At 42.6% G+C, this 26,016-nt stretch overlaps 1 protein-coding gene across 1 annotated transcript in view; it reads left to right on the top strand.

Moving 5' to 3' along the window:
• LOC143981772 (bromodomain and WD repeat-containing protein 1-like) overlaps positions 1 to 26,016 on the top strand; it is a 222,667-nt gene that overhangs the window by 92,614 nt on the left and 104,037 nt on the right. The window contains exons 9-14 of the mRNA XM_077479861.1: positions 1,244 to 1,344; positions 2,473 to 2,543; positions 11,977 to 12,077; positions 13,620 to 13,660; positions 20,789 to 20,890; positions 23,572 to 23,722. Of these exons, the coding sequence (XP_077335987.1) occupies positions 1,244 to 1,344; positions 2,473 to 2,543; positions 11,977 to 12,077; positions 13,620 to 13,660; positions 20,789 to 20,890; positions 23,572 to 23,722 (567 nt within the window). The remainder of the gene's footprint in view (positions 1 to 1,243; positions 1,345 to 2,472; positions 2,544 to 11,976; positions 12,078 to 13,619; positions 13,661 to 20,788; positions 20,891 to 23,571; positions 23,723 to 26,016) is intronic.

Here is a 26,016-nt window from a genome sequence, read left to right as displayed (position 1 = left end):
GGAACACCTTCTTAAATTGACAGGACTAATCTGTGTACCACATGAGCACCTACTGTAGCCAGTCTGTGGGAGCCAGAATTTTATTGTTGGTTGGTAGGGGATCAAATAGTTTTTTTACTCAATGTATAACATTTGTATCATGTTTTTTTTTTTTCTGGATTTTTGTTTTGATATTCTGTCTCTATCATTTAAAATACACCTGTGATAGTTATAGACCCTTCATTTCTTTGTAAGTGGGCCAACATACAAAATCGGCAAGAGGATCAAATAATAATTTTTGCTTCTGTAAATGTTTTCCATTGGGTCGTTCCACTGGTCCTCCCCACAACCCAGCACTCTGCCTCCTTCCTGTCACGGAAGGGATGGTTTGTTTTTTCCTAAAGCCCCTTTCACACTGGGGTGGTGGGTGCAGCGGCAGTAAAGCAGCAATCTTTTTAGCGGCCCTTTCCCGTCAATTTCACGGCGCTATTCGGCTGCTAGCCGAGTGCTTTTACCTGGGTGGCTTTCACATTGGAGAGACGGCAGCAGCTCTTTCAGGGCGCTTTGCAGGCGCTCTTTTTAGCATTATAGCGCCTGCAAAGCACCCCAGTGTGAAGGGAATCTAATGGGCCTTGCTGACTCCTCTCCAGTGTTTATGCTTGTGACCATAAAATTTAATTTTAGCCTCATCAATCCAAATGATTTTGTACCAAAAGTATTGAGAGTTCTTTACATGCTTTGTAGATTCCTCTTCTTAGTAGCTGTGTGTACATCAGGCTGTATAATCATTCCTGAAGAGTTGCTTAACTATAGGATAAGTCAGCTGATTTCTTGACTTTGCCTAAAGCCTCATTCACACTGAGCATTTAGCTCCGGTGCTGGAGGCTTTGCTGTTTAGCTGGTGGGCACAAGTGCACTGCAACAGTACTTTCCTTTAAGGCAGTATGCATCCAGGGTCCAATGCCTGAAATGTCATTACTTCCTTGGCATTTGTCCCTGGGTGCATACTGCCCCAAACGTACATACGCTAGGGGCACGGTCCAGCCGCATCTGCTTTTATACTGTCAGATTTTGACATGCTGCCAACAGTGGGGCTGTATGATGCATTTGTTCCATCCAGCTGCATCTAAAGGCCAGAGGCTCATGCACTGTAACGCCCAGTGTGCATGAGGTCTATGTAGAATGTTTCTCCAATTATCCAGGTTTTTGATATCTTATTTTCTGTAGTTTTATGTTAAATCTTATGAGGTCCCTGTTTTTGTAGTTCAGCCCACTGGTCAAAGGTTCTGTGCGCTACTTGGTGTCTACAGGAGGAGATGCAACTGTCTGCCTGTGGCAATGGAATGTGGACACCCTGCAGTTCAAGTGAGTAGCTTATTAGATACCATTTTTGCTTCTCTAAACTGGCAAATGTTACACTAAATGAAGGTATTTTTGTAAATCTAAAATTGGGGGGTTCTGTGTAGTTTTTGGATTTTAATTCAGGTTCGGTACAGCAGCCAGAAATGCGTGCACACTTCACAAGCCAACTGTCGGCTTTCATATCTGCAATTTAATATGATGGCAATTGGTAAAAAAAAAAAAAAAGTATATGTATAATTGTAGCATTTGGAGATGTGAAAGTAAACAAGCAAAAAGACAGATATGGAAAAAAAATGACCATAAGCTTTCCAGCTGCCTAGATCAGCCTTTTTCAACTAGGGTGCCTTGGCAAAATGCCTAAAAAGTTATCAAAAATTGTATACAAGCCAGCAGATTGATGAGCCTGCCTTTTTAGTTACACAAAGCCATGAGTTTTCATTATGCAGCATTAGGACTTTCTAGACACTGGCGTTCTACCAACCAATGACAACATCAGTTAATAAGTCTGTTGCCTCCATAACATCCTTGTTTGACTCTCCTGTGCCCCTCTCCCTCAGCACTGGGGTGACAGCTGACTGACGGAGAGAAATTGAGGGAGAAGAGAAACCTAGGAGTACTAGTCAGTATCAGTGTGCAAAAGTGTATTTCCTTTGGAAGAATAAATCACCTCTAATGTTGGGTGTCCTACGTGTGGATGTTACTGCATTATGTAAAGCTATTAGAATAGTTTTTTACTTTTTAGAATGGGGCGCCTTTAGACTTTTCCATAATTTTAAAGGGTGCCTTGACTGAAAAAAAAGGTTGAGAAACACTGGCCTAGATCAATATCTCTGGGATAACCATACAAACACCAAATCCTTCAGGACAATTATATCTGAGGGTAGCTACAGTGCTGTTATGCAAAGGGAAAAATAATGTGGACCATGTTTCTATTCAATTGGTTCCCAGATTAGGAAGGCACTGTTTTACAAGGAAACCATCACACAGCTGGTTCAATTCTTTTATAGTATGTACCCTTTTTAAAATGTTTTTTTTATTGGTTTCTAGATGTTTAGGATCGCCAAGTATTAAATATTTGCGTATCATGTGATTGCAGATAAACTTATATATTTTTTTTCTCTTGCTAACCAGTGATCGACCTTTGAAATTTATAGAAAAATCTGGACCTGGAGTTCAGATGCTTTGTTGTTCCTGCAGTGTTGGTAAGTGATGGTAGCTATTAGCCTTTCCTGCTTTCTCTCAACCCAACCCCCCCGCTTTCTCTCAACCCAACCCCCCCCAGTTACAATTTTTTTTTACTAAAATCTTTCCGTTGTATTACTCATTGGATCTCTGTGCTTCTCTGTGCAATACAGCGATCAGCGATATAATGGTTCAAGGGAGGGGGCAGGCAGGACACTGCTATGGTAATGCCCTCATGTGGTGCTGACCCTTCATAAATGAAAACAATGCAATCAAATAAATATAAGGGGAAGGCCAAAGACGGTCAGGCTGGGGAGAAAAGAGCTAGATGATGCCGATTGTCCTCCAGCCAGGAGAAATGTCTGACTTGTGTGACGGAGTTGCTGTAGCTTTAAGTATACGCTTTTGAGAAGCTCAGTGTGCAAGTCAGTCTGAGTTTTCTCTCGTGGATGCTGAAGATCTGAAGAGGACGTGGAATAGGAAGATCCGTCCTCTGCTATTGGGATGAGAGGTTTGCTGCTGAAATCTCTCTGAAATATAGTTACCATTACTACCCTTTTTGATGGGATATGCTTGTGCCTGACGTTTGAAGTAGCCTGAAACTATGCATTTAGGGTCTCCAGCCTAGATTCCCCCCAAAAAATGCCCAAACTCTCAAAGATTTTCCCAATAAACATATGAAAACCACGCTAGCAAATAGAAAATGAAACGCAGCATGTGTGAATATGTGACCTGAATATCAAAAATTTTTATTAAGCGAAATTCCTAAAATTATTAATAACCAAAAGTCATTTGTAGATCCAAAATTCTTATAGTGTAAAAAATGCGGAAAAGTGTATCCCCCATGTTTTACACTTTTTTGCACTATAAGAATTTTGGATCTACAAATGACTTTTGGTTATTAATTTTAGGAATTTCACTTAATTTACATTTTTCACACTTTCATATGGTTATTGTATTTAAAGTTATAGAACTTTTTTGCATCAGCTGCAACAATTTATTCATTATCATTTATTTACTTGTCTTATCACCTCAACGTCAGTTTTGTGTTTTATAAAGATTTTCCCAGTTCACTTTCTCTTAGAGCCTGTCTTGTACAGTGAATGGTCTCGTCCGGCAAAACTTTCTGAAGTATTTTTTCTCAGCAATACTCTGAGGAAAGTTTCCTTAAAGGAGAAATCCATCCTAAGCTCGTTTGGCTGGACTTCTCCTATGGGTCAAATTACTTTTGCACTCCTGTGACCCGTTTTCAGCAGAGAGCAGTCTGAAGTCCTCTTTCTGCTGATGTCACTGGGACCAGTCCAGGCACCGCGTCGTCATGACAATGAAGTCTGGATCCGCCAGGTGCCTGGACTGATAGGCTCTCAGCTGTACATTGAGACGGCTAAGAAGGCCGCTCCCCGCCCCTTCACAGCTCAGCGGCCCAGTGAGCGTGGAGGAGCAGAGCTGCTGATTGACAGTCATCGGCTCTCCTCCCAGGGAGTTGAGAACCGAGCCATCGGCGGTGTTCAATGGCTCGGTTCTCAGTGAAGAGTTGCCGCGGGACAGAAGCAGCATTGGACCGATGCTGCATCCACCTAGGTAAGTATAAATATGGCAAAAGAAAAATTTAAAAATCTTTTAAACACTTGCCTCCCGTGCCAATTCTGACACTCTTCTACATGTAAAAATCATTATTTTTTTTCTGCTTCAAAATTACTCAGAACCCCCACACATTATATATGTTTTTTTAGCAGAGACCATAGGGAATACTTTTTAACTCGCAAGGTATTTGTGCAGCCGTTTTTCAAACGCCATTTCTTTTGGTAAAAAAAGTTTTGTGCCTTAAAAATAAAACAAAACACTAAATTTAGTCCAATTTTTTTTGCATAATGTAAAAGATGTTAAGCCGAGTAAATACCTAATATGTCACGCTTTAAAATTGCGCACACTCGTGGAATAATGCCAAACTTGGGTACATAAAAATTCCCATAGACGACACTTTAATATTTTTTACGGGTTACCTGTTTAGAGTTAGAGGAGGTCTAGTACTAGAATTATTGGGTAAGAAATACACCGTCCCTATGACTGACCCAGCCAATTGTTAGCTTAACAAGACCTTGATGGTTCCTGTGGAAGATGATTCCAGGGTTCACTGTCCCCAAGCAATGGGAGGGACTCGTTTCATTCTGAATCTTAAGACTTTCCACTTGCTCCTGTGTTGAAAATGTCCACATGGAATGTGTCGGGTAGCTTGTTGCCTCCCATCTTCAGGGGGAACCGTCTGGCCTCCATGGCATCAGGAATGCTTATTTATGCATCCCCATCTTTTCACTTCATCAGCGCTATCTGTGTTTTGCTGTGGTCAAACATTACCAACTTTTTTTGCCCTTCCTTTTGGGCTGTCCACTGCGTCCTGGATCTGTACCAAGGTACTAGCCTGGGTCCTAGCTGTCGGTATCTATGCTGTGAGATAACTAAATGATCGGCTGTTAACCACTTCAGCCCTGGAAGGATTACCTTCATGACCAGGCCATTTTTTTGTAATATGGTACTGCGTCGCTTTCACTGACAATTGCGTGATCATGCGACATTGTACCCAAACAATTTATGTCCTTTTTTTCCCCACAAATAGAGCTTTCTTTTGGTGGCATTTGATCACTTCTACGGTGTTTATTTTTGCGCGCTATAGGCAATAAAAGACCAACAATTAAAAAAAATAACATTTTTTTTTTACTTTTTTGCTATAATATCCCCCCCCCCCAAAAAAAAACTCTATCAGTTTAGGCCAGTATGTATTCTACTACATATTTTTGGTAAATAAAATTGCAATAAGCATATATTGATTGGTTTGCACAAAAGTTATAGCGTCTACAAAATAGGGGTAGGTTTATGGCATTTTTATTTTCTTGGTACCCGTGATATTTATACAGCGATTAGTGCTATGAAAATGCACTGATCAATGTATAAATGACACTTGCAGGGCATGGGTTAACACTAGGGGGCGATCAAGGGGTTAAATGTGTTCCCAGGGAGGTGTTTCTAACTGGGGGGAGGGAGGGGACTGACTGGGAGTAGAGAGATTGCTGTTCCTAATCATTAGGTACTCCCCTGACAGAACGGGAATCTATTTATTTACGTTGTCAGATCCCCGTTCTGGCCCTCTGTGGAGCAATCGTGGGTGGACGGCGGACATGGTGGACATGCAGCGACATGCACCTACGGCGATTCGTGCAATAGAGCGGACCTGCTGCAGTATAACGGCTGGTCGGCAAGCGGTTAACTGACAATTGCAGGGTCGTGCGATGCTGTACCCAAATAAGATTGTCTCCTCCAAAAATGGAGCTTTATTTTGTTGATATTTTATCTCTTCTGCGGATTTTATTTTTTGCTCTATAAACAAAAAAATATTTTGAAATAAAAACAATATTTTCTGCTATAACACATATGGTATACTATATATATTAAATTTTTTTTTAAATTCGTAATGGCGGTGAACAGCGATTTTTAGCGGGGCTCTGACATTACGGCAAAAAGATCGGACACTTAGCGGACGTTTTTTTGGGAACCAGTGACATTATTACACTGATCAGTGCTAAAAATGTACATTGACACTGTATAAATGACACTGGCAAGGAAGGGGTTAGCATCAGGGGCAATCAAAGGGTTAGCTAACTGGGGGGGGGGGGGTGGGCTCACTGGACACTCTGATTCGTGTTCCTGATTAGCAGGAACACTAGATCAGAGTGTCCATGCATGGTGGTATGCTTGTTTACATTGGCAGACCGGCGTTTTGTCTCCGGGGAGCGATCGCGGGACGCAGTGTCAGCCGGGCCCACTGATTGGCCACAGGGGAGCCAATCGGCATGCATTTGCGGCTCCAGTGGTGTTCTCGGGCCCTTTAGTGGCTATCGACAAAATCACGCACAGGTACGCGATTTTGCATAATCGAGCCGCCTTGCCGCAGTATATGTACAACAGGCATTTGGAAAGTGGTTAAAGGATAAGTCTAAGCAAGACATCAATCTCCAGAAGCTATCGCTGGGACCCAACTCCTCGCTTGTAATGTCTGGGACTGCCCGGAAACAAACTCCTCTCCTTGGCACGCATTCTCAAACTCTTTAGTCCCAGATCCAACCACCAATATATACAGTGCTCAGCATAAATGAGTACAGACCTTTTTGAAAAGTACGATTTTAATCAATATCAATGAACACGAGAACCACTTCCAAAATTTTGACAAAACTGAATTTTCTAGAACATTTGTTTAGCGCCTTATATGAAAGTAAGGTTAATATAACTTGGATTACAAAATCTTCAGTTTTACTCAAATTAGTTCATTAAAAAATGAATACACCCCACAACAAAAACTACTACATCTAGTATCTTGTATGACCTCCATGATATGCAACGACCAGCACCAAGTCTTCTAGGCATTGAATGAACAAGTTGGTGACAATGTAACATCTATCTATCTTCCATTCTTGATGGACCTCTTTTAGAGGCTGGATGGAGAGATTCTCAACTTGTCTCTTCAGAATTACCCATAGGTGTTCCATTGGGTTCAGATCAGGAGACATACTTGGCCACTAAATCACTTTCACCCTGTCCTCCTTCTGAAATGCAACAGTGGCCTTATATGTGTGCATTTGGATCATAGTCATGTTGGAAAAAAAGCACGACCACCATGGGCACAGAGAGATGGTAGCATCTTCTCTTTCAATATTGAGCAGTACATCTGTGAATTCATGATACCATCAATAAAATGCAGCTCCCCGACACAAGCAGCATGCATGCAGCCCCACAGAAGGACACTGCCACCACCATGTTTCACTGTAGGCATCGTGCATTTTTCTTTGTACTCCTTACCTTTGTGACGCCATGCAGTTTTGAAGCTGTCAGTTCCAAAAACAATGATTTTGATCTCACTACTTCAAAGTACAGAGTCCCATTAGTCGTCTTCTTTTTTAACATTGGCCCTGGCAAATTCTAGGTGTGCTTTTTTGTGCATGTGCTTTAGGAAAGGCTTCTTTCGTGGACGACACCCATGCATGCCATTCCTCTGCAGTGCACATCATATTGTATTATGGGAAACCATCACCCCAGTTTGGCTTTCTACTTTAGCTAACTCAGTTGAAAGTGCAATGGCGTTTTTTCTTCAGCCCTTCCTATCAGTAGACGCTTCTGTTGATGTGTTAACTTCCGAGGATGGCCTGGACATCTCTGTGAGATAGTTGCAGTTCCACCACTGTTACATTTTTGCATCACTTTTGCTACAGTATTCTGACTGATAAGTAAAGCTTTGTGATCTTCCTGTAGCTTTCACCTTTCTTGTGTAAAGAAATTAATTTTTCTCCAGGCCTTGTGACATTTCTCTTCCAGGTGGTGCCTGCAAGGTCAGATATTTCCTTCCCAGCTCTGGAGTCTAGAGCTGGGAAGGAAATTTCCCCCCCATCCATAGAAGCCATCATTTCAGGCTGGGGAGGGGCCTTGGATCCCTTTCCGAAAGCTTGACTTCCCATCCACACCATCCTGTAACTTAGCAGTTTGGTTGTATTTTCTATGATGGCAGTCACTTGACCAGAATCCATTCAGACAATGCCAGGGTGGTAGGTCTACCATCAGAAAGGCACCAGAAATCGTGTCACGCAATAGGAAGCAAACCTGGTTCTGTCTGGTATTTTCCAGTCCTGTCTGCCATCCACATCCCATGCAATTGGAAGGCAGATTTCCTCAGTTGTTAACATTTGGATCCTGGGGAATTCTCTCCACCTGGAGGTCTTATAAGTCGTTTTTGGAGCAAGTGATAGACATCAGACGATGGATCTTCTGGCTTTCTAGGTTGAACAGCAAACTAGACCAGTTTCTGATCCATGATCCCTTCGTGTTTTGCATTGGTGATCTGTAGGATCAGTTCAACCTAATCTTTGCCTTTCCCTCTCTATTACTGCTCCCTTGCCTGCTCCGCAGGATTAAGATGGGGAGCATTCTGGAGAAAGATCCTCACTGCACCAAACTGGCCCAGTAAGGCCTCATATTTGGACATATTTAGACTCTCAGCAGACTGTCTCTGGTCCCTTCCAGATCATCGGGACCTTCTGCCCCAGGAACCTGCTTCTTGGTTGTAGGCTTTAATGGCATGGCTGTTGAAGCCCAGGTTCTGAGAAAATATAGTATCCCTCTGCTTTGATAGGCTACCAAGTCAACTTCTTGCAAAGTATGCCATCGCACTTAGAAGGCCTGCTTTGTGTGCTGTGATGCTAAAAAAAATCCTTCCTAGGAAGTACTCAGTGGGATGCATTTAGCCCTTTTGTCAGTCTGGTCTGGACCAGCATCTGGCCTTGAGTAGCAAGCAAGTGGAAATCTCTGTCCTGGCCATTCTGTCAGACTGTAGGCCTCCTGTTTTCTAGTTAAGACCTTTTGTGCAGGGTGTTGTGAACATTGCTTCCCAAGAGTGTCCCCCTGTGACACCATGTGGGGTTTGAACCTACTACTTTTGGCCCTTCAGAAGCCACCCTTCTAACCCATTAGTGATGTTTTCTTGTTTGATCTCAGTCACAAGGTGGCTTTTCTCAGTGCTATCACCTCTGCATGGCAGATTTGAGTTGGTGGTCCTATTTTGTAAAGATTCTTAGTGTTACACAAGGTTTAAGTTATTCTGAGGCCTATGACTTCTATTCTCCCCAAGAAGGCTTCCTCCTTCCTCTTAACCCATAACCATTTTCTTCTCTCCTGTTCTGAATCATCCCAAGGAAATTTTCTCTTTACTACCGATGTGGTGCTCACTGATAGTCTACGACTTGTCTACAGTTTCCTTTCTGCTATCCGATTGCCTCTTTGTCCTTCCTGAAGGTTCCAGAAGGGGGACCCCTGTTTCATGCCCCATCATTACTAAGGGGATTAGACAAGTCATGTTTCAAGCCTAAAGCAGGAGTCTCCAAACTTTTGTAAATAAAGGGCCAGTCTACTGCCCTTCAGACTGTCTGGGAGGAGTAGTGCCCCATCAATGGTCTCTGTGGGAGGAGTAGTGCCCCATCAATGGTCTCTGTGGGAGGAGTAGTGCCCCATCAATGGTCTCTGTGGGAGGAGTAGTGCCCCATCAATGGTCTCTGTGGGAGGAGTAGTGCCCCATCAATGGCGTCTGTTGGTGTAATAGTGCCCCATCATTGATGTCAGTGGCAGGATTTTTTTTTTCTAACAGTGGAGAAGCCCCCTGTCAGAATACAATGTCCCAGTGGGGGATTTCTGCATCCACATTGCTTGCGCAGTTGCAGGATTTTTTTTCTTTTGTTCAGCCCCTTAGCTGAATTACAAAAAAAACAAAAAACAAACAAATTGATCTTGTGTACCCAGTTTTACAGCCTTTCTGTTAAGGCAAGTGCACATTTATCAAACCCATTTTTTCTGATTAAAAAGTTAATTTTTAGTTCACACAATCAACATATATAACAAATTTTTGGTAAAATATCAACTATATTTAAAAATGAGCACACTTATTTGTTCATAGGTGATCACTTTAAAAGCCATTACAGGTCATCAGTTCAGAGAATAATACCCCTAGAATTCTTGCTCTGTCTGTGTTTGAGGCAATACCTAAATGTATAATGCAGCAGCAGTTTTCATATGTAACAATAAAAAATATATAGTGTGTATCTAACACAGGGTGGTTCTGTGGATACACTGCAAAATAAAAATTCCAAATGCCACGTCCTTTCAATAATTTGAAATAAAACAAGGAAAAAAGGAAACTAAGAAGGGGAAGACACAAAAAACCTCAAAAAAATTGTTGGTTGTGTTGGACTTTTTAGGCATACTACTGTGATTGAATATATAGCATAAAAATAATAAAGAAAAATTATATATGTATTAAGCGTAAAAAAAAAATATTTATTTAAAAAAATTTAAAATTATAAAATACATTAAGTACTGTTTTTATATAACCTGTCTAGAACGGGGAGTAAATCAACTTATCTCGATGGTTTAAGGGAGGGGGACCATCTAGCCCCTCAAGTGTCTTCCTCCAGTTGGGAAATGGAACCGCCGCAGGCTCCTATATATATATATATATATATATATATATATATATATATATATATATATATATATATATATATATATATATATATATATATATATATATATATATATATATATATATATATAGTGTGATGTCGATATGAAAATCGCCCTATCTGCCTAGATAAATCCTTCCTTACTTGTTGTTTCTGTCCCCTTGCACAACTGTTTTTTGGGTTTTCTTTTTCCCATTCAAGAAATTTTTTTTTTTTAATAAAGCTGCTGAGGAAGCGTTGGTAATAACGCGAAACATGTAGCGCGCCAGAGTATATCTAAGATCGGTTCTGTAATTAATACCCTGTCCACTGTACCCCCTTTTCTGTATATTAAGTATTAATGTACATCTGTTTACCCTCTGGGTATATATATCTGATGGAAATGGATATGATGTAAAATTGTATGAAGATGGACAGGTTATATAAAAACAGTACTCAATGTATTTTATAATTATTTTTTTAAATAAATATATTTTTTTACGCTTAATACATATATAATTTTTCTCTATTATTTTTTATGCTATATATTCAATCACAGTAGTATGCCTAAAAAGTCCAACACAACCAACAATTTTTTTGAGGTTTTTTTGTGTCTTCCCCTTCTTCGTCTTCTTTTTCCCTTGTTTTATTTCGTTTTCATATGTAGGTACACCTGACCCTATGTTTATATTGTATGTGTTTACACACACCCCCCCCCCCCTTTTTTTTTTTCTACATGCGTCACCTTAATTTTTATTTTTAAATTGCACTTTATTGCTAAACAATATATACATAGCAGGGTTGAAGTTTTTAAGTGACGGCATAGTAAAAATCCCAGCTCCTCTTCGAGGAGAAATGGGATGTTACACATGTATGGCCAGCTATAGCCATCTGTATCTATAGATACCTCAGCAGTGAGATCTTCCTGCCATAATTCTAGACTCTGTTCTTGGCCACTTGGGAGTTTTTTGGTTGTCCCCTCCCACCTTTGTGTTTTCAAACTCTTCCTGTTGCATTATGCATAACAGTAAAAAAAGAAAACAAAAAAAAATGAAATCCCAATAGGTATGGTGGGAATCTCTAATGGCCATTGTAGCTGTGCAGTCTCGAGCACATGGATCTTGGCAATGAAGGAAGAAACTGTTTTTGTTAACTCTCTATAGCATCTACAAAAAACACCAATATCTGTTTCAGGTAAACTGATCTTTTAAGGTAGAAAGCGGGGAGACAAGACTAAAGCATGGTCACTGACAGGCAGGAGAATTTTCTTTCCTTTTTGTATTTCATGCCAAGTCAAACAAAAGATAAAACATGTGAGAACATAGTAGGGTTTTTGTTTTATTGTGTTTTTATGATGGTCATTCTTCACTCCTTGTACTTGCACTGCATACGTTCTTGTGGCAAACAGTGTTTTGTATTATAGGTGGAATGTTTATGGCTGTTGGTGGCAGTGACCATGCTATCAGAATATATTATTTTGGCAATGAAACACCAGAGAAATTGTCAGAGCTGGAGGGCCACACAGTGAGTACTGATCACACGTTATCAGTTTTATTGGAAATGCAAAAAATAAAAGCTGAATTTTGAGTTGCTTGCTCAGTGGCAATTGCTCCTGGACCTTAAAGCAACCCTGAGGTGTGTTGTGTTTTTTTTTTTTTTTTTTTATATTCCTGTCCATCTGCTGTTTCTCAAATCTTAATAAAGATCTTGATAAATTCTCCAGCATAGTCTTCACATGGAACCCCCTTCTGGGAGTGTCCCTCCGTGTGCCATGTGGCTCCTGTATTGCTGCAAGAAACACAAACTATCTAGGGGCAGTAGATAGAACCTGAATGTGTGGTGGGTCATCTGGAAGCCTGTCTGTTTTGAAGATTATGCTGGAGGCCAGCTCTAGAACGGAGTGAAGATTCCAGGAATGGGCAGCAGTACTATTTGTTTCGGGGGTTGTGAAAGGCTGCCCAGTGCAGCCCAATTTAATACTTTGTAGTGCGGAGAGCACCTCAGAATCGATCTGGGCTTGAATACTTACAAAACTGTTAGCTGCCCCAGCCTGAAAATGGGTCTGGGGCTGGGTGAAAGTTGATACATGTACTCATGACTGAACATTATTTGTAGCAGAGAAAATGTGTGTGAAAAATACTTTGAACCAATATTTAGTTACAGGAGATGTTTCTGCTACTTAAAATGTATCTCTTCTATAAACATCAGTCAAATGCATTTTACTTAGCGTCTTATTTCCATTTGATTGATAGCTTAAAAAAAGCAGATATTGGCTTCCTTTCAAGCAATAAATGTGTGTTTTTGTCACCCCAGAGTAGGAATTGTACTGCACACCATGTTTAGATTCTCCCAAGCCGCTGCTCCTATGAATAGTGCATGTCCCTGTCTGCAAGCTGGAGCCAAGTGGGAGACGGCTGCCTTGTAGAGAACAATAGTTGGGTTGAGTCTGACCACACCCACTTGTCTGCAGCTAGAGGACACAGCCAGTTTATTCTTTGTAATGTCTTACTACACATGATGAGAAAATAGGACTAAAAAAAATAATAATTCGGAGCAATCGTCCTATAATCTGTTCATTGGTACAAAGGCAGCCTATATCAACTGCACACTAAAGCTGGCCATAAAGAGCTTAAATTTATGTCCATTCTTGCTGAATCGGGCAAGTTTCATGCTGTGAGTTGCCCTTTTCAGCACAGTTTTGATAAATCAGATAGGTGGAAAATTATCAGCCGAACGGTAACTGCACTGTAGTGATTCGGTCACTGTTTGGTTGTTCAGACAGCTGGGAGTGTTGCCGATGTCTGAATAGAGGATCTTGCAGGGGAGATTACACCATCCATTCTATCGTTTAGCATGGATTGGGGAATCAATTGTGGTTTATTTTCTGTTTAGCCCGCGGCTAGCTTAAGGGTGTGGTGTTATTTTTTTATTTTTTACGTTGTCTGTTTTACATACACTCCAAATATAGCCCACAGCCTTTCTCTTTTTTTTTTTTTTCTTTTCTGTTGGCTAGTGTGCGGTTTGCATCTCCTACTGTCTGAAAAAGTTTTTTCTTTTTTGATGCAGGATATAATTGACAGTATCCTCTTCTCATTCAACAGTGAAAGGTATGTTTTTTTTTATTTCCTTACTGACACATTGAAAGTGGATTTGTAGCTGTAATTGTATGCATGAAAAATTGTATTTAAAGTGGGGTACCCCCTAAAAAAAAAAAAAATTAAAAGTCAGCAGCTACAAATACTGCAGCTGCTGGCTTTTAATAATCGGACACTTACCTGTCCCGGGTTCCAGCGATGCGGGGGAACGAAGCCCCCCCCTCGCTCCCCGCTCCGCTCGCGGCGCCGTCATGCATACTGTGGGCACCCGGCTGTGGCTTCACAGCCGGGCACCCACTGCGCATGCGCGAGCGGCGCAGGGCGCCGTGATACGCCGTACAGTCACCTGGGACACGTGACAGGTCCCAGGTGAATGTGCGGCGCGAGGGGAAGTGATGTCACCAGCCCGGGCAATGAAGAAGGCAGACTACGAGGGACCCCCTAGCAACCGGTATTTAGAGGTGAGTAAAAAATTTTTTTTTTTGCCAATTATTTTTTTTTGATTTTTTTTAAGAATTTTAAGTAGTTTTATTTTTTGGGGGGCAACTCCACTTTAAACGTATTTTTCTTTACATGATAATTTTAGATCGCTGACCAGTGACAAAACACACCGGTCAGCGCTGGCATCCATTGCCTGCCAGTGCTGATCAGGTGCTGTTTTTTTTCAGAATGCCCGTTTGACAGAAGCTGGACAGGTTGCTGTAAACACTGGGCGAATGAGGTCAGCTGGTTTATGTTGAACCAGCCGACATTCAGCGACCATATGGTCAGGATCCACCCAGGAGTCTGGACCGGCACCTGGCTCAGCCTCTTGGCAAGCCACTGGCAGACTGAGCCAGCCCCCTCCTCAGCCCAGTGGTCCAGCGAGCCCTAGGGGAGCAGAGCAGACAGCGGTGACTGACAGTCAGTGGCGGAGCAGTGAAGAGAATTGAGCGTTCAACTGTGTTTGATCGGTCAGTTCTCCGCCTTGGAGCTAGCGTGGGACACAGATGCAGCATCGGATTATTGCTGCATCCACCTAGGTAAGTATGATTATTATTTTTTTTTTTTACTACTCAATCCAATGCTTCTCTCTTAAACTGGGAGGAATGCTAACAAGCAAAAAAAGTTTCTGTCCTAAACCAGGCATCCAGAAACTTTTATTGCTTGTGCCGTCACATCTTTCACATTGTTTTGATTAAAGCGGGAGTCCGCCGGGAGTCCGGGTTTTTTTTTTTTTTTTTTTTTAAGCCAGCAGCTACAAACACTGCAGCTGCTGACTTTTAAAATAGTGACACTTACCTGTCCAGCGCGCCCGCGATGTCGGCACCCGAAGCCTATCTCTCGATCGTCTCTCGGGTGCTGCCGCCGCCATCTTGGGTATGGGAATCAGGAAGTGGAGCCTTTCGGCTTCATTTCCCGGTTCCCTACTGCGCATGCGCGAGTCGCGCTGTGCAATAAGGATGGACCTGCTGCCTCTGGGACCTGTGTGTTTCCCAGCAGGCAGCGGGGGACTTTTGGAAAGGGGCGTAATCTACGCCCCTTTCCGCAGAGAGCTATCCCGGAAGTGGGTGCAGATACCTATACTGTACAGGTACCTGCACCCCCCTCCCCCCTGAAAGGTGCCAATTGTGGCGCCGGAGGGGGGGAGGATTCCAATGAGCGGAAGGTCCACTTTAGGGTGGACCTCCGCTTTAAGTGAACGTTATACGGAGTCTGTTCTGCTGCAAAAGCTGAGGTTTGTGACATGCTAAAAAGCAGGTATGAGCAGCAAAATTTCAGTGAAATAGATTTTGCCTATAAAGAAATTCACCTCCAAATGACTCCATTCCTTTTCATTGAAGTTGCTGTGAAAGGAATTTCTTATCCTTAGACATGGATAAATGAAACTGAGACAAAATGTTAGAAAAATTGCAGGCAATTTGAGTAGATGTGGCTCATTGTTTCCCTTCATTTTTACACTGCTGACAGAAGACAATGAAGCCGGATGGAAAATCCTTGTCTGAACAGTGTCTGTGTCCAATCAGATGTAGTCGCTGTTTTAGCTATTCAGGCCACTGGCAGGGGAGATTCCTCCATCCATGCTATTTTGCATGTATGGGGGAAGCTATCGATTTTTCTCTTGTTCAGTCTGCAGGCTGACTGAAAAACCTAGGGCCTTGTTAATACTTTTACGAGCACTGTAGGGGCAGTGTGGGAAAAAAGAAAAGTGCCTGCTGTATCTTTTGATGTGCTTTCCTCAAAACACATTTTATAAAGTACAGTGACAAAGCACCTGCACGGCACTAGGCCTATACTGTGAATGGCTAGCTTAAGAATAATCACGTTATTATAGCACCGTCAATTTATGCAGCACTTTACATTATATACAGTATTTTACATTCACTTCAGTCCCTGTTGTCAGTCTAAAGCTGGCCATAAATGGTTCAAATCTCATCTGGTTCAGCAGGGGCAGACTGTACCCAGATCGATTTTGTTGAATGACTTTGGTGCATTCAGTCTGTCAGATTTTTCATGCGATTATTGCCAGTGAGTTGATTTATTAGGGTTGATTTACTATACCCAGAGAGTGCAAAATCTGGTGCAGCTCCAGCATAGAAACCAATCAGCTTCCAGGTTTTGTTGTCAAAGCTTAAGTGTGTTGTGTTTTTTTTTTTTTTTTTTTTTTTTTTTTTTTTGGATATTCATACTTACCTAGGTGGATGTAGCATCAGACCGATGCTGCAGCTGTCACCCGGCATCTCTGCATTGAGAACCGAGCCACTGAACATCCACAATGGCTCGGTTCTCCCACCTCCCTGAGCGGTGAGCTGCTGACTGCCAGTCAGCATCTCTCCTGCTCAGCTCCTCCACGCTCATTGGAGCGATGCGCTGTGGAGGGGAAGGGAGTGCCGCTGAGACGGCCATCAGTCAAGGCAGCTGGCGGATCCAGACATCTTATGTCAGGATGATGCACTGCCTCGACCGATGGCAGTGACGTCAGCGGAGAGAACGGACTACAGACTGCTCTCTGCTGAAAACGTGTCACAGGAGTGCAAAACGAATTGCACTCCTAAGACCCAGAGGAGAAGCCCAGCCTAAAAAGCTCAGGCTGCACTTCTCCTCTAGAGCCCTTTCAAACTGAAAGCGCCCGGGCGTCAGCGGTAAAGTGCCGCTTTACCATCATTTTAGTGCTAGCAGGGCAGTTTTAACTTCCGCTAGCAGGCGAAAAGGTTAAACCACACGCAAAACGCTGCTGTAGCGGCACTTTGCCCGTGGTTCAGCGGCGCTGCCTATTGATTTCGATGGGCAGGGGCGCTTCAAGAGCGGTGTATTCACAGCTCATACAGCGCTGCAAAGAAGCTTCTTGCAGGATTTTGTGATGCCCTGCCAGCGCAGTGCCCCAATGTGAAAGCACTCGGCTTTCACACTGGGATTGCAGCTGAGGCTTTTTTCAGGCGCTATTTTTAGAGCTACAGCACCTAAAAAACGCATCCAGTGTGAAAGGGGTCTTAATTGAACAAGCTTAAGTTAGAAGCTTATTGGCTACGATGCACAGCTGCACCAGATTTTGCAGTTTTAGGAAGTCTACCCCACTATGTTCCCGTGGCAGGGATGGCTCCCCTGTGCACCTCCCCACTGGGAGAACGCAACCGCTCTGTGGGAGGCATTACCCTATCAACACTGACTCTGATGGGGAATCAAGCAAAAGAAAATTACATAATCTATGGCCAGCTTAACCGCTTGCCGATCAGCCGGCACAGTTATAGTGCGGCAGGTTGGCTTGACTGCGTGAATCGCCATAGGTGTACATCGGGCTTGTACACAGCGATCTGTGGGAGACAATCAGCGGGTCCAATGAACATCGAGCCTCCGATCGTTCCCCACAGGGACAGAACCGGGATCTGCCATAGTAAACAAGGCAGATCTCCGTTCGGACAGAGGATCACCCATATCTTCCTGCATAGCAGAAAGACAGGAGCTGGATCTATGTGTTTTCCCAGGCAGCCCATCCCCCCACACAGTTAGAAACACTCTGAGGGAACATAGTTAACTCCTTGATCGCCACTGATGACCCCTTCCCAGTAAATGCAATTAGCACAGTGTCGGTGCATATTTTTAGCACTGTTCACTTTAATAATGTCACTGGTTTTCAAAAAAGTGTCAGAAATGTCAGGTGTCTGATCTGTTCACCGCAATGTCACAATCCTGCTAAAAATCACCGATCGCCACCATTACTAGTAATAAAAAAGGAAAAAAAAAACAATCAATATAAGCTTATTGGGTTTTTTTTTTACCAAAAATTATGTAGCAGAATACAAAATGGCGTAAAGTAATGAATTTTTTTTTTTAAATGGGGTGTGTTTTATAGCAGAAAATAGTTTGTTTTAATTTTTTTCTCCAAATTTTCTCTTTTTTTCTGTATATCCACTTAAGGACCAGGCCTCTTTTTTCAGATTTGGCGTTTACATGTTTAAAACTGTTTTTTTTTTGTTAGAAAATTACTTGGAACCCTCATAAATCTCCATAAGCGACATTTAAAAAATTCTACAGGTTGCATGTTTTGCGTTACAGAGGAGGTCTAGGGCTTGAATTATTGTTCTCGCTCTACTGATCGCAGCGATACCTCACATGTGTGGTTTGCCCGCCATTTTCATATGCGGGCACTGCTCACGTATGCGCTCGCTTCTGTGCGCGAACTCGTCGGGACGGGAGGGTTTAAAAATGTTTGTCTTTTCTTATTTATTTTACTTGATTTTATTTTTACACTTAAAAAAAAAAAAAGAATGGATGGATCACTTTTATTGTAAACATCCCTTGTAATAGAAAAAAGCATGACAGGTCCTCTTAAATATGAGATCTGGGGTCAAAAAGTCCTCATCTCATATTTGGACTTAAATGCAATAAAAAAATAAATGAAAAAAAAAGTCATTTTAAAAAATGACATTGAAAAAAATATACCTTTTTAAGACGTCAAGACATCACTTCCGCCCTCCTATGGTATAGAGACGAGTGGGGGCCATCTTAGCCTCACTCGTCTCCATATCCAGCTAGGAAGAGGACCCGATCGCCTCCGCCGCTACCGGCTGCTCCGGTAAGTGGCGGAGGGCGCGGGAGAGCGGCGGGAGGGCGGTTGGCACCTCTCCCCCTGCCGATAACTGTGATCTCGCTGCAAACCTGCTGCGGAGACCACCTTTATCGTACACAGGACTGCCTCCTGTAAAGAGGGATATCTCGGTTGTGGCAGCAGCTGCTGCCGTTACCGAGATATCCCTCTTCAAAAAAACGATGTATATTTACATGAGGCGGTCCTTAAGTAGTTATAGCGCAAAAAATAAAAACTGCATAGGTGATCAAATACCATCAAAAGAAAGCTCTATTTGTGGGGGAAACCATTTTTTATTTGGCTACAACGTCACGCGACCACGCAATTGTCAGCTAAAACAACGCAGTGCCGTATCACAAAAAATGGCCTGGTCATTAAGGGGGCAAATCGTTCTGGGGCTGAAGTGATTAAGGTCCCACTTAGTAAATTTACAATAGGATGGTAGCTTTATAAGCTGCCTTATGCATGCAGTCTAGTGTGGTTCTGTTTGGCACATCAGTTGAGGGGGTCTGAACCAATACAATAGGAACATTCAAATGTGTAAAAAAAGAGCCAAGAATAAATTGGGCTGCATTGATTTTTTAGAAAAGCCTCCAATTTGAAATCCATTTAAAGAGGAAGTAAACCCTGATGAGTTTACTCCCTCTTTCATTCCCTGCAAAGGTAAAGCATAATGGACTACTATGCATCGCATAGTAGTCCATTATGTGTCACTTACCTGACACAGGAGCCAGAGATGTCACCGCTGTCCCCTGTAGTCCGGAGCCTCCATCTTCTCTGTGGGTCTCGCTGCTCCGCTGCTGTCATTCGGCGAAGCCGCGATTACGTCACTCCCGCGCATGCGCACGGGAGCCGCCACACGCGGTATATCGCCGTTGACGTGTGCCGCGATCAGTGCGCCGTAGACAGCGGTGCCTGTCTTTCAGCAAATATCTCCTAAATATCTCCTAAACCGTGTAGGTTTAGGAGATATTTCTTGGACCTACAGGTAAGCCTTAATCTAGGCTTACCTGTAGGTCAAAGTGTGTTGTAAGGGTTTACAACCACTTTCAGCTTTTCTTTCAGAATGGTCATCTGAAAAGAATGAGGCCATTTTTCTGTTGTGTTAAATGGGAAATTCCCACTTATATTTCAGGTTGTAACAACTAGGACAGACTGCGATCTCAAATGAAGCCACCTTCAAATTAGATGTTCATTGAACTCCAGTCTGTACTTGTTTATAAACCTAAGGCACTTAAATATCACTGTAAATACATGGAATAAGAAGCTCGTGAAATTGTATGAAAATTCGCCTAATGTAAACGTTTTTAGCCCAGTTAGTTTTGGCAAAAAAATTTCACTTGAGGCTGCCTCAATTTTATGTTTATTTCTATCTTTATAATGGAGCCCCTGCTTTGGTCTAAAACTCCTTTCTTCGGGCTGCAGAGAAATGCCACTTTCAGTGTAATCTCCCAGCGTCTGTTTGACACATTCCCTATTAAAAGAGAAGTATGGGAATTTGTATTCTGATAATGGAGAGTCCCCACTGTCAGAATACATACTGTGGGGGTGGGGATTTCTGCACCTACATTGCTTGTGTGGATGCAGCAATCTTTTAGTTTTATTTTTAGTTTTTTCTGGCCATCTCTGTTCCATCTCAGAGATTTTCCTTATAACCAAACAGGAACTGAGAGGAAATTAGTGCAGATTAAGGGAATCCCTTGGGGACCCCCAGGTCACCAGAGCTAGTGTCCCCATTGGACAATTCCCCTCTATTACGTTTCTGGGGACAACCAAAAATGTTAGATTTTTATTTAATGGTGAAACGGAACAAATAGAGGGCACAGGTCACAATAAAGATTGACAGTGTTCTAATCCATCTCCATTCTATCAAAAAAAATAACAAGTTTTGCTTTGTTATACTTTAACACTGAGAAATTGAGCCTTCTCTTCACCCAGGGAAGGAGCAGTTTGGTGCTTTATGATAAGGATGATCTGAAAATGCTGAAACTTGGATGAGCCACTTCCACAAATTTTTATGCTTTTTTTTTGTGTGATAATCTGATAGGGGTTTTTTTTTTTTGTATTTTTTTTAGGTTCGTCAGTGGAAGCAAAGATGGAACAGCTCAGATATGGAGCTTGAAACAACAGGAATGGCACAGTATTACGCTTGATATGAGTGTAAATGTGGATGACAGGTATGCAATCAAGGTTGAGGCAAATTGGCTTCTGAGGTAACATAAATAATTATTCCTGTGATCTCATCAATCCTACTGAATCAATTACCCATATGGCCCACAGTCGTCATTGTTGTGTGGCCCCTCCAGTCCCTCAGAACCTGCTGTGCTCTGTGTGTGTGTATATGTGTATATGTGTGTATATATATATATATATGTGTGTGTGTGTGTGTGTATTGACATTTTTGCAGATTTATTAAAAAAGAAATACTGAAATATCACATGGTCCTAAGTATTCAGACCTTTTGCTGTGACACTCATATATTTAACTCAGGTGCTGTCCATTTCTTCTGCTCATCCTTGAGGTGGTTCTACACCTTCATTTGAGTCCAGCTGTGTTTTATTGTACTGATTGGACTTGATTAGGAAAGTCACACACCTGTCTATACAAGACCTTACAGCTCACAGTGCATGTCAGAGCAAATGAGAATCGTGAGGTCAAAGGAACTGCCTGAAGAGCTCAGATAGAATTGTGGCAAGGGACAGATCTGGCCATTTTTACAAAAAAAATTCTGCTGCACTTAAGATTCCTAAGAGCACAGTGGCCTCCATAATCCTTAAATGGAAGACATTTGGGATGACCAGAACCCTTCCTAGAGCTGGCCGTCCGGCCAAACTGAGCTATCCGGGGGAGAAGAGCCTTGGTGAGAGAGGTAAAGAAGAACCCAAAGATCACTGTGGCTGAGCTCCAGAGATGCAGTCGGGAGATTGGAGAAAGTTGTAGAAAGTCAACCATCACTGCAGCCCTCCACCATGTGGGGCTTTATGGCAGAGTGGCCCGACGGAAGCCTCTCCTCAGTGCAAGACACATGAAAGCCCGCATGGTGTTTGCTAAAAAAAAAAAACAAAAAAAACAAAAAAAAAAAACACCTGAAGGACTCCAAGATGGTGAGAAATAAGATTCTTTGGTCTGATGAGACCAAGATAGAACTTTTTGGCCTTAATTCTAAGCGGCATCTGTGGAGAAAACCAGGCACTGCTCATCATCTGTCCAATATAGTCCCAACAGGGAAGCATGGTTGTGGCAGCAGCGTCATGCTGTGGGGGTATTTTTCAGCTGCAGGGGCAGGACGACTGGTTGCAATTGAGGGAAAGATGAATGCGGGAAAAGTACAGGGATATCCTTCACGAAAACCTTCTCCACAGTGCTCAGGACCTCATACTGGCCCGAAGGGTTACCTTCCAACAAGACAATGACCCTAAGCACACAGCTAAAATAACGGAGTGGCTTCACAACAACTCCCGTGACTGTTCTGGAATGGCCCAGCCAGAGTCCTGACTTAAACCCAATTGAGCATCTCTGGAGAGACCTAAAAATGGCCGTCCACCAACGTTTACCATCCAACCTGACAGAACTGGAGAGGATCTGCAAGGAGGGAATGGCAGAGGATCCCCAAATCCAGGTGTGAAAAACTTGTTCCATCTTTCCCAAAAAGACTCATGGCTGTAATAGATCAAAAGGGGGGTTCTACTAAATACTGAACAAAGGGTCTGAATACTTAAAACCATGTGATTTATATCAGTTTTTCTTTTTTAATCTGCAAAAATGTCGTCAATTATATGTTTTTCTGTCAATATGGGGTGCTGTGTGTACATTAATGAGGAAAAAAAAAATGAACTTAAGTGATTTTAGCAAATGGCTGCAATATAACAAAGTGAAAAATTTAAGGGGGTCTGAATACTATCCATCCCCACTGTATATACATAATTCTCAAGTCAGAAGTGTGGACTTTCAAAAGATACATTTACAGGTGCATCTTAAAATTTGACTAGATCGCATAGTAGTCCATTATGTGTCACTTACCTGACACAGGAGCCAGCAAAGTCACCGCTGTCCCCTGTAGTCCGGAGCCTCCATCTTCTTTGTGGGTCTCGCTGCTCCGGCGCTGTCATTCATCGGAGCCGCGATGACAGCACTCCCGCGCATGCGCACGGGTGCCGCCACTCTCATATCACCGTTAACTGCGCCGTGCTCAGTGCGCCTGCGTGCCGATGTCTACGGCGCATGCGCCGTAGACAGCGGTGCCTGTCTTTTGGCAAATATCTCCTAAACCGTGTAGGTTTAGGAGATATTTCTTGGACCTACAGAGAAGCCTTAATCTAGGCTTACCTGTAGGTCAAAGTGGTTTGTAAGGGTTTACAACCAATTAAAGTCAGATGATAGGTGTGTGAGGGGTTTCAATGAAGCATCTGTTACCACTTGAGAAATGTACTTTGTTGTATTTGGTTCATGCTCCCGGTTTGGACGGCATATAGAAATGGGGTAAGGAGGGGTTCAACCAGTGCAGAGTACTGGATGGGACTGCTTGCTCTGGTCAGTCTTCTTTTGAATCACTTTAATCTATTATGCAGATACGCTTAGCCAGTTAGCCCCTGAGTGGTTTTTTTTTTTTTTTTTTCTCGAACTAAGAGAAACCAGAACACTTGCAAAAATCCATTCCGAACAAAAAGAACATGCAGCTCGTGTTCCTGGTGGAAAATTAACCCCCCGAAAGCTCTACTATTGACACCCTTTTCCTTCTGACAGTTGGCTTTCTCTTTAATAACCTGTGATTTGCCCAGAAGGAAGCTTTTGTCTGAATGAAACTACTTTTGCTTTTTTGAATTGTTACTATTTTGTTCAAACCTATTTTTATTTTTAGATACCAATGCAGCGATATTCCACAATATTCGAAGCCAAAAGTCCTTATGATTGCTTGGGATCTCACCGATAACTTTTTGGTGACTGCGTGTAGCTCCCACCTGCTAAAGGTCTGGGATTCTCATACTGGCAGCCTGCTGCATGTTCTGAAGGTGAGTTTCAGGCCATCACACTCAGAAATGGTTTGTATTTGTTTTAACGACCTTCACTAAAGCACACTTTGTAGCTAACATTGGCAGTTTGCTTTAAAGGGTAATTCCACTTTTGTGGGGAAAAAAAAAAAGCAAATAAAGAATATAACACATACAATTATGACACAGGCCATATTGTAATTGATATTTAAAATTACCTTTAGTTTTTAATCTGCAGTGCTGTTTTGTCTGTAAAATGCAATATGGTTGCTTTCTGTACACACGTGGTGTACAGAACCCCCTAGATATGTCATTTACTGCTTGTGTGATTTGGCTTACTGATTTTCCTGGAAGTCTGCACTAAGGTAAAAGTCAGATTTTGAGCATTCTCTGCAGCAAAAAATGCTATCTTTGATGAGATAACTCCAAAGGGAAATCATGTCTAAAGGGAGGCAGACCCTGACACTTTCCTTACTAGAGCCCTGCGGGTGCAGCAGCTGACCATTATATAACCACTCCCATACAGATTTAGCATGGACACAGACAAACCGCTATTTCTCCAGAATAACAAAAGGTGGGAATCTGCATCAAAGTTTGTTAAAATCCCTGAGGGGAATTTTTTTTCCCCCCCAACAGGAGCTACTCTTCAAACGCAATCTAGTGTAAAATAGCACCGCTCCAATCCCTTTGTATGAATGATCAGATGCTGGCCCTTCCTGTGAGCCCATCTCACCCTTCATAATCCTCCATGTGTTTGAGCCACACACTGTAAATGTTAACTACAGCAGTAACGTAAAAGAAAATGTAGTCTCCTCCCATAGTGCACCCCCCTGGATGTGTTTCACCTGGATAGGGCTTAGTTGTAGAGGTTCAAACAAGGCCAAGGATAAATCCAAGGGAAAAAGCAAGCTTAACTTATCAACCAGCCCGCCGACAACCAAATAACCTGTGTAACGGTTTGCGTTTAAAGCAGTGGGTTTAGTCTGCACACATTGGCAAATGCATGCGTAAGGCCCAGAGCCTCGTCAGGGCACCCTGGTATCTATGGAATGCTTTGACGAGGCTCTGTGGCTTACGCATTTGCAAATGTGTGCAGAATAAAGTGGTTGTAAACTCTTAATTTGACCTGCAGGTAAGCCTAGATTAAGGCTTATCTGTAGGTCCAAGAAATATCTCCTAAACCTATACAGTTTAGGAGATATTTACCTGAAGACAGCCACTGCTGTCTACGGCGCATGCACCGTAAACGGTAGTGCGTAGGCACACAGGGTAAGCCACACACGGCAATATGGCGCGAGTGTCGGCTCCCGTGCGCATGCATGGGAGTGACGTCATCGCTGCTCCGGCGAATCAGAGCCGGAGCAGCGAGACCCACCAAGAAGATCTACGCTCGGAACTACAGGGGACAGCAGTGACTTCGCTGAGTAGTCCATTATGCTTTACCTTTGCAGGGAATCAAAGAGGAAGTAAACTCATCAGGGTTTACTTCCTCTTTAATTCCCTGCATTTAACGCATACTGCTAGGTCATGTGGTTGTCTGCGGGCTGCTCTGTAAGTTAAGCTTGGCTTTTCCCTTGGATTTATCCTTGGCCTTGTTTGTACCCGTTAGCCTTCCAATGCTTTTTACTGCGATAGCCAGCTATAGATGGGAGCATGTGGTGTTTTTTTTTTTTTTTTTTTTTGGTATCCTTAGTCGTAGACCTCCTCTATGATAAACAGATGAAATACCTTGGGGGGGGCGGAATGATTGTGTACTACAGGAGGAGACTAAGCTGAAGCTGTTTTTTGAACTTTACTGGTGCAGTTAACATTTACAGTGTGGGGACCCAGTCAAACGCTTGAAGTTTGCTTTATAAAACATGTTGAATATGTTGAATAGGGATAACTATCTGTGCAGAAGCTGTTATTGACATTCTTATACCTCTGCCTGGCCAGGTCCATGTGAAAGGTGAGCTACTCTGCTTCAAAATGGTTTCTCCCTGAGCTGCACACATTTGTAAGATTACTGGGTACCTGACTAGCATGCACATCACCAGATTTTTCACTCTCCAGTAAATCAATCGCATTGTGTGGGCCTTGGGGAATGCCTTGCAGAATTGAAATGCTTCTCTCCTACCTTTTTTATGTTGCTGTAATCTTTTGAATATGGTGTACTAGGTTATTTGTTTTATAAATAAAGGTGTGTTCTGCTGCCCACTTTAACATGGGCCAGTGCCCAATGTCTCATTAAAACCACATTCTCTGAAGCACGTTTACCCAATTGCACCTTTTTTACTACATAAAAGCATTGGCAATAGTGAAGTAGAAGTTAATTG

Source organism: Lithobates pipiens, unplaced genomic scaffold (assembly GCF_037356315.1).
Source record: "Lithobates pipiens isolate NorthernLeopardFrog02 unplaced genomic scaffold, aLitPip1_a1.2 Scaffold_16, whole genome shotgun sequence".
Lineage (NCBI taxonomy): Eukaryota > Metazoa > Chordata > Amphibia > Anura > Ranidae > Lithobates > Lithobates pipiens.
Note: the sequence above shows the minus strand (reverse complement) of the source record. Positions and strands in the feature narration are given on the sequence as shown.